The sequence below is a fragment of the Frankliniella occidentalis genome, unplaced genomic scaffold, assembly GCF_000697945.3.
Source record: "Frankliniella occidentalis isolate FOCC.00 unplaced genomic scaffold, Focc_3.1 Scaffold31, whole genome shotgun sequence".
NCBI classification, from domain to species: Eukaryota; Metazoa; Arthropoda; class Insecta; order Thysanoptera; family Thripidae; genus Frankliniella; species Frankliniella occidentalis.
The window spans coordinates 843,652-852,134 of record NW_026267161.1 but is presented as its reverse complement, the minus strand read 5'-3'; the positions used below and the strand labels follow the sequence as shown (position 1 = coordinate 852,134).

At 55.2% G+C, this 8,483-nt stretch overlaps 2 protein-coding genes across 3 annotated transcripts; one reads left to right on the top strand and one right to left on the bottom strand.

Moving 5' to 3' along the window:
* The first annotated feature begins 378 nt into the window (after positions 1-378).
* On the top strand, positions 379-5,298 carry LOC113212013 (uncharacterized). 2 transcript variants are annotated; one of them, XM_052265842.1, is made up of 13 exons: positions 388-678; positions 755-910; positions 1,235-1,434; positions 1,586-1,727; positions 1,847-1,943; positions 2,135-2,476; positions 2,597-2,824; positions 3,098-3,509; positions 3,588-3,783; positions 3,871-4,082; positions 4,164-4,495; positions 4,797-4,997; positions 5,086-5,298. In XM_052265842.1, exons 2-13 carry the CDS (start codon positions 780-782, stop codon positions 5,239-5,241), a joined length of 2,649 nt encoding a protein of 882 aa, XP_052121802.1. In that variant the 5' UTR covers positions 388-678; positions 755-779; the 3' UTR covers positions 5,242-5,298. The 2 variants fall into 2 exon arrangements, with proteins under 2 accessions (XP_052121803.1, XP_052121802.1); XM_052265843.1 differs by lacking the exon at positions 5,086-5,298 and having other exon boundaries at positions 379-678; positions 4,164-4,589; positions 4,797-4,927.
* A 126-nt stretch (positions 5,299-5,424) lies between these two features.
* Positions 5,425-7,672, bottom strand: LOC113212021 (COP9 signalosome complex subunit 6; the record flags this gene model as incomplete). Its single annotated transcript, XM_026430586.2, is given in 6 exon segments — positions 5,425-5,971; positions 6,055-6,248; positions 6,338-6,500; positions 6,584-6,735; positions 6,824-6,955; positions 7,305-7,672. Coding segments are annotated over 6 exon segments (1,008 nt in total). The 3' UTR covers positions 5,425-5,827.
* Between the last annotated feature and the right edge of the window lie 811 nt (positions 7,673-8,483).

The window sequence follows — 8,483 nt, the reverse complement described above, 5'->3', positions numbered from 1 at the left end:
GGGGGGGGGGTGAATTACTACAGATCTTTCTGCGAAAAGCAGAGGAGAACATGCCGACGTACGCCACGAATTGCTTTTCTTTGGCAAAGCAGTGTCGCAGACGTTGGGGCGGTGGACGCTATACACGTAACACTCACTTGATACGCATGTTGTTTGTTGTCCGAGCCAGAAAAGCAAGCGCCCACAAGCGCTCAGATTGAGTTCCTGAAGAGTGGTAAACAGGCTTGTTTGGAGTGAAACGAAAAGGCATCGGGATCGGGATGAGGGAGGAAAGGGGGGGGGGTGCGGTTACTCATTGATCACGTGTATGGAGCTGCAGTGCTTCGCCTCACCGTTTTGACCATAAGCTATCAATCTCTCTTCGCCCCTCCTATTTCCTGACGGCCCCCCTGACTGCGGGTGGCGCGCTCGCTAAATCAGCTCAGCTCAGGACGCGTGCTGTCTCTCTGTGTGTGCGACCAGGCAGAAGCCACACATCCCATCCCCGCCGGCCCCGACCCTGACCCTGGGCAGCCCCGGCCCGCGCGGAGCGGGCCACCGAGCGTGTACACGACGCGCCAGACCCGCCGCAGCCTCTTCCGGCCGAAGGACTGCGCGCCGTCCTGGTAGCCGCGGCGATGGCGCCCGCGGTCCTCGGCGCCACCCCTCCGCTCTAGCGCGACAAGGAGTCTGAACGAGGTGAGTCCCGGTGGCGGGGCATAGGCTGGGCGCGCGGCTCTCGTTGAGTGTGATCCTGGACCCTGACATGTTCCAGTGCCACCACCACCACCACCACCACCATGGCGCTGGTGATGCTGCCGTGCGACGTGCCCTGGTGGCCGACGCTGGTGCGGCACCTCCAGCAGATCGCCGAGGCCAAGGACCCCGCCGAGTTCGTCGAGGGCATGCTCAAGATCCACAACATGTGCAAGTGAGTCGACACCTCGGTCGGCACGCACGCAACTGTCGTCTACACCCAGAAAAATCGTTTCTTGTTTCTAGTAATTTTTTCCTTGTTTCAAGTGCACGGTGACACAAGATTAAATTTACTCTTGAAACAAGCTGATATTTTCTTTCGAATAAGAGAAAAATCTTAGTCCAAAGACAATATTGCCTTGTTTCAATGGTGAATTTCATCTTGTGTCAGCGTGCACTTGAATCAAGAAATTATTTTCCTGGGTGTACCCGTCCTGGTGAAGCGACGCTGTAAGTGACTATAGCTCAAAGTAAAACTAACACCACCTCGTCACCACAGCGTGGGCTTGGACCCCGACGAGCCCGAGCGGCCGGACCAGACGGTGTTCGACGGGCTCCGGAAGTACCTGGAGAAGGAGCTGAGCGCCGCGGAGCGGAGCCACTTCCTGCGGCAGACCGCCCCCGCCATGGTGCGCCGGGCCCTGGCCCTCAAGGACCTCAAGCCCCCCAGCGGCCTGCACTTCAGCCTACAGCAGCAAGGTGAGAGGCAACACGAAATAATTAAAGGCAGCACGACGGTAAAATGTTTGTCAGTGACGTCCTTAAATTCCACCTGCATTATCATTCCAGTGACATACGTCACCCTCGACGTCACCCTTATAGAGTAGTGATGCTTGCGCTCCTTCGACAGGTGACCGGGTAGAGTACGACCGACCGTTCATCGCCAGCGTTCTTGCCCACGCCTTCTTCTCGTCCTACCCGAAGCGGACGCCAAAGACTCATCCTACACTACAAGACTGCAACTTTTCCCTGTTTTTCAGAAATTTAGACCAGTAAGTCGCTTCGCGCCAAGTCGTCTCCCGGAGAGCAGGGACACCACCGCGCGGTCGCGGTGCCAATATGATGCAAACGTTCACGTTTCGTCAAACAAGCTGTCTTTTTCAAATTGCAGGAAGTGCCAAAAAGCGAAGCTCAGAAGTATCTGGAGGTACTTTGACGAGATGGAACTGGACACGGCGCCGACGGATAAGATAATCATTTCCAGAGAGGTGAGCTCACGCTAGCGCTCCGGCCCGTCCCGTCGCCCCCAGTACGCCCGCGGGCTGCTGGATAGGCTGCGCCCAACGCAGGCGCGCGGGCGGGTTGCCTGCCTACCCGGACCCGGACGGGGGCTCCGGAGGGGTGTCACTCACCAGGGTCGCTATCACCGCGTCGTCGCCGCCTTGCTGTCGTGCTGCAGGTGATGACGGGCAGGGAGTGGCTGACCATCGAGGACTGGCTGGAGTGCGGGCTGCCGCTGTGCCCGCTCGCCGTGCGCCACGAGGGCCGCCTGGAGCGCGCCGAGCCGTCCGCGCTGCGGGTCTGCTTCGCCAACAGCAGGCTCGGCGGCGCGGCGCTCGAGGACGGCTCCTCCCAGGAGGCGGTGCAGTTCACGACGTGCCCCGAGCTGGTGGCCGTCCTGCTCAGGGTCGAGGCGCTCGAGGACAACGAGGCGCTCATCGTGGAGAACCTGCTGCAGGTGGCGAGGATCGCGGACCCCCGGCAGCGCGCCACCTTCGAGCCCGTCTCCGGCAGCGTGCTGGTCCGTTTGCATTCCGGATGTTTATTCGATGCTCTTTTCCTGTGGGCCGGTATTACCCGGAACTAGTTATCCTGTGTTCAGGAAGAATTTAAGAAATCCCCTCTTTAATTCTCCCCCCAGCTGTCCGTCTGCTGCGTGGACGCCGAAAACTACCGCCGACTGCCACTCAGCCAGTTCGAGGAGGACAATGTCCTCCGCGAGCTCAACAAAGCCCTCCTGGGCTTCAGACAGCATCGCTGGGTGGCGCCGCCGCAGCCCCCGGAGGCGGCCCCTACCCGTGAGCACCACCAGAGGAGACTGTCCCCCATCGGCGAGTCCTTCAGCTCGACGCAGTCCGACGCGAAGGAGGTGAGAGACGCCAGGTCCGACAGGAAAACTCTTTGAGATCTTCCCGTCACCGTGAGGAGAACGCGCTGGATTATAAAAGGCACCCCTCCACTTGCACTGTATATTCTGGGTTTTTCAAGCGTGTTTCCCAGTTTGATGGTATCGCCACCAAATCAGACGCGTTCCTCAAATTTTGAGGAAATTATTGAAAGTTTACACATATTTCCTTTCAAAGTGCCGAAATGGACTCAAAAACTCAACCCTACTAATGATACCGCCTTCTTGGACGTGCAGCCTCACCACCCGGACGGCACCCCAGCCCGGGGCCGCGCCCCGCCGCGGGGCCGCTCCATCTCGCCGTCGGGAAGGCCGCGGCCTCAGGGCCCGGGCCGGCCGCCCCGGCAGCCGGCGCGGCGCCCCAAGGGAGGTGGCGGCGGCCCGCCCCCGACGACGCCGGGCCCCGCGGGGGCGGCGGCCAGGAGGGGCCGCTTCATCGTGCTGGGCTCGTCCGGGGAGTGCCTCCCGGTGAGCCGGAGGAAGATCATGACTGGCGGGCTCACGCAGAGAAGGGGCCCTGGGGGCGCGCTGGCCCCGGGGGCGGCGGCGGGGGCGGCGGTCCAGCCCCGGGGGAGGGCCGCGAGCCGGCCCCCGGGCGACGACAGCTCGGGCAGCGACGAGTTTCACAGCGCGCACTCCAGCCTGGAGGGTGAGTCGAGTGGCGCGGGACGTCACCAACGAGTCCCCGTACTGGTAAAAGTCCTCAATGAGTCGCGGTGCTCTGCAGGCAGCGACGACGACCAGGACGGCGGCGCCCGGCGGTACAGCGCCGAGATGGACTCTCCGCAGCGGCGCTCGGCCTTCGCGGAGCGCCTGAGGGAGGCCCTGCGGCGGGAGGCCCAGAGCTCGAGCGAGAGCGACGAGAGCAGCTACGCCGTCGGCATCACCGTCGCCGGGACGGGGCTCGCCGACGAGGACATCCGGTGAGTGAGGGCAGTCCCGGGGCGGTCCAACGCTTCCCTCTGGTGGTCCTCGTGCGCTCCGCGCTCACCGTCAGCTCAAATACGCAGGTTACGGCGCGGCGGGTCGCGTGGCTTCATGCTGGACGACTCCCGCTCGGTGGAGAGCTACACCGAGGCGCCCAGCGACGCGCTCGCGCTCGCCCTCACCCTCGCCGCCCAGAGCGGGCCGCCCGAACGGAGGCCGCTGGCGCAGGGCGGGGGCGCGCAGATGCGCCGCTCCTCCTCGTCCAAGTACAGCTTCGACACGGAGCTGAGCTCAGGTTCGTCATCGCCAGCTCCCCGGGCTCCTCCCCACCCCGGTGGAGACGACGCTGACCTCGCCGGTCTCGGTTCAATTTCAGACCTGGAGGACGCGTACGAGCAGTTCGCCAACCTGGTGGAGGACCAGCGGTCGTCGTCCGGGTCCTCCGAGATGGAGGGCCGCGTGGACGGGCGCGACGTGGCCGTGGCCCAGTTCGCCAGCCGGCTGCTCAAGCGGACGCTCAGCGACTCGTTCGCCGGCGTGCAGCTCGGCGACGAGCACGAGCCGCAGCCCAGGAAGCCCACCCTGCTGGCCGGGGGGTCTTTCGGGGCGACGGACGGCGGCAAGCAGCGCCACCTCAAGCTCGCGCACATCGCGAGGAGCATGAGCCTGGAGCTCGCCAAGCACAAGCACCGCCTGGCCAGTCAGCTCGTGAGTACCCGACGCCCGTGGCGATACCCCTGCTGCGCCCGAGTCTCCGCGACCAAGTGTACCGCCGACTAGACTGCGCACGTCTCGCCTCCACGTAAGGGGCCGTTCGGGTACAAATATTATGGGGTCCCAAAATGATCAGATCGGTCATTGGAGTCAATTAGAGACCCTATGATATTTGTATCCCGGGGTACAAATCTCATGCCGCGATTCATTGATCCTCCAACACCTTTTAAAAGCCAACTTCCAGGCCCAAAAGTGTTGTCATGATTCAGAGCGCTGCCTTGCCTATGTCGCGCAGGTGTCGCAGCTGGAGGCGGCGCTGAGTGGGGAGGCCGCGAGCCGCGGCGGCATGCGCGCCGTGGCCACGGGCAACTGGGGCTGCGGCTCCGAGCGCGCGGGCGACCCGCAGCTCAAGCTCATCATCCAGTGGCTGGCGGCCAGCGTGGCCGGCGCGCCCTGCCTCGTCTACTACACCTGCGGACACCACAAACTGCTCAAGGTGGGCTGTACAGTCATCTATGATGGTTCTTGAATTACTATCAGTGGAACGAAACCTTGATAAGATTGTCCCTCTTTCCTCGTTGCAGTTGGACACGGTGTGCAGGATTGTGCTCGACCGACATTGGACCGTAGGCGAGTTGACCGACGCGGCTCTTGGATTTGCTCAAACCTGTCTCGACAGCCCAAGTCCACCCCACACAGGGCAGGCACTTTTCGATGCCCTCCTCGGGGTGGAACGTTAAGATTTTACTTAAAGACATGTTCATGTACAGATAATGATGATTTCACGAGTGCTTCATCATTTTGATTGCCATTCGCATTCTAAATAACACTCATAAGACACATCTATGTATGAGTTATACACACCAAGATTGAGAAGCATTAAGTACAATTGGGGCTAGAGACCAAAACTGACTGACCAAATATAATTTTCTACAATACGACATTTATTCACAATTATTACAGATGTTCTTTAGGGCATATTATTATTATTTTATAAAAACAACCTAATCCTGAATGTGATAAACTGTACATTAGGTACAAATCAGCATGACCTAAGTTCAAAAATAAATATGACAGCACTGCCCAAACAGCATCACAATAAAAGGATAAAATATAGTATACATCCTCAACCCTCAATCTTTACAATAACAAAAATTGGAATAACTAGAAAAATGGGAGAAAACAATCACAGCAGGTTGTCTGTGAAGTAAAATTTGTGAGGGATCAAACTTATGCAGTACAGTTCAACTGTGAACCTTATTAATTGCAGACCAAAAAATTAAGAAAAGAGAAACAGATGGTCTAAACTTCACTGAAAGCCGTTTGTTAAGGGAAAAATAAGCCACGCATGCGTCGACCAAGGCCTGCTCGATCATACATTACGTTAAATTTGTTGACATACTGGTTAATATCATTGCAGCATTTAGTGAGTGCTCCAAGATATGTCATGAGAGCAACATCATTACATTGCTAGAAAAAAGAAACAAAGCTTAATGGCACATCAAATACTCCAGAAAAGCAGGAATGCATAGGACATATGTATTTGTACTTACATTATAAAAATCTCCCTTGAACTTAGGACTTTGTAAAACAGGTAAACGATTACTGAGAGAAAATGCTTCCCGCAGAATTTCATGGTTAACTGGTAATTGACCAGATTCAACTGCTTTTACATACTGCAGTACCAAACGGACTCTCGAGTGTAACATTTTGATAGCACTATGTTGAGCGGACAAATGTTCAGCGACTGAAACAAAAAACAGCCAATAGAGCTTAGTTAAAGCAAAAAAGAATTTAACATTCCTACACAAGAGAATGAAATTATTTACAACTCACCCAAAGAACTTTCTCCAGTATCGCTGCTAGACATTCTGGCTACATGGTCAACACCAATTCTTTCAGCTTCCTCAGTAGCCAAAGTGTACGGAAGTTGCACAAACAGCATTGTTGCTTCTCCTGCCACTAAGTCAATGACTGACTCAAATAGGGTAACTGGAAGCTGATAGGAAAAAATGAGCTCATTAGAACAGGAAACTATAAAACGCATAATTTTAAGAAATCTTTAAGACCGAGTAAACTTACATCTGACTGCCGTGAAAGGGGATTAAGCTTCAAAAATACAGGGCTCTCATTGATTTCACAGATTTGTTTGTGAACCTTAATGTCTGAATCATCTGGGCCTTCACCAGTAGTATACCATCCCAAAAAGTCATTATCACTAAAAACTTGTTTGACTATGAAAAAGAAAAAAAGAAATGTGGCTGATTAGTAATGGCTCTCATCAGAAAAATAAGATTGAAAACAAACAAAGTGTGGACTTACATTGCTCTTCCTTGATACCGTAATAGTCCCTGTCAATAATTATATCACCAGCTATTGTTGAAAATTGTAATTCAAACGAATTCATAACTTCGATGTTGCGGCCTTTCTGCTTTCCTATCAATGCACCAATAACTGGAATAATAAACGAGAAATTAGATCTTCTGTCAAAAGACTGATAACTTCTAATGTTAAACGAACAAAAGGTGAGGTGTAAAAAAGACTGGAATCAATGACACTAAATTCATTTAGAAAAGGGGTTAAGTTGCACACTTGTCGTAATGACTTTGACATGTTAGTACACCTAATGTACTCTCTGTCAACTACACAATACCCGACAATATTAAATCAAATACAGACAGAAATTTTTTCTGAGCGAATTAGAGGAAGATATGATGGTATACTCAGCGTAAAATTTGTGGTGAGATACCGAGGAGGAGGAATAGGTTAGGTTGACAGGTTCGAACGCTTGGGAGAGACCCACCTTGTTGTGCCTTGCCCTCCTGAGCCCGTATTCTGGTCCAATGTTCAGAGATGTTCATGATCACTAGCGGGTGCAAAAAGGCCGAGACACTTCCCGCCGTGCCCGAGGCCATCACACTCCTCCCGGTGTCATCCACTTCCATTTGTTGGTCCATCGCGATGTCCTCCTGAGGCTCTGTCTGCTGCTGGGAAGAGCCCGAAGGCCCCGGCTCCGCCGCGCTCATCGCCGACGTGGACGTGATATCACCGCTCTGACAACTGCGTTAGAGTTCGGCCACCCAGCAGGTACAAATTTCACGCAAGTTATCGACGTTCTATCAGGCAAACATCACCAAACCACCAAACGCCAAACGCACCGATCTTCAAACATCAACAACACTCGCCGCCACCGCCTTGTAGGTATGCGAGACAACCAACTTTCGGCTGTAGTCGTCAGATTGCAATTCCAATCGACATTCACTTCGAGAGATCTCAGCGCGGGACCGTTCAAAACGACCCTGGCTGACGACATGGGCTTCATGGGGAAGGGACACGGGGGACACGAAAACCACCGAAGTGTCGCAGATGTTGTTGGCGGGAAGACCCTCTTGCATTTCGTCTGTAGTCTGTGCCGGCCTTCCGTTGGACTTCCCCGTGTCGAGTCGCAGTTCCCGAGCGCCGGGTGCACATCGCGTCCTCCGCGCAGGGGCGGCAGTTGGGTTGCCTACCAGGCACGGCGCCGACCCCTCTCCCAGCCGCAGCCGTCACGCGGCCCGCACCCCCCGCATCCTTCTGTCCACTTACCTCTATAGATCGTCTAAACGACGTCAACGCGACGATGTCGTCAAACCGACCTTTCGTACATTCAGGTTGATCTTAAAGTGTGGGTTGATTTGCCATTGACAAGAAAATCAGTGCGAATTTCTATCGAAATCGAATCCCTATCACATTGACTGATCTGTTCCACCTTGTTGGGTTATCTTGTATGGGCATGGCTTTTCAGAATTATTGGAAGTCATGTTCGGCGAGGTCAGAGTAAGAGTTCGAAAGCTTCATCGGGTCCGAGTGCGCTGCTCGTCGCTCGTCACGCCCGACTTGTGTGACTGGTGAGCAGCGGCTCTTACATTGTCCGAGGCGGCGGGTCTTGCATACGGGGAATGGCAATCACAACCATCTTTGCAATCATCATAACGCTAGAGGC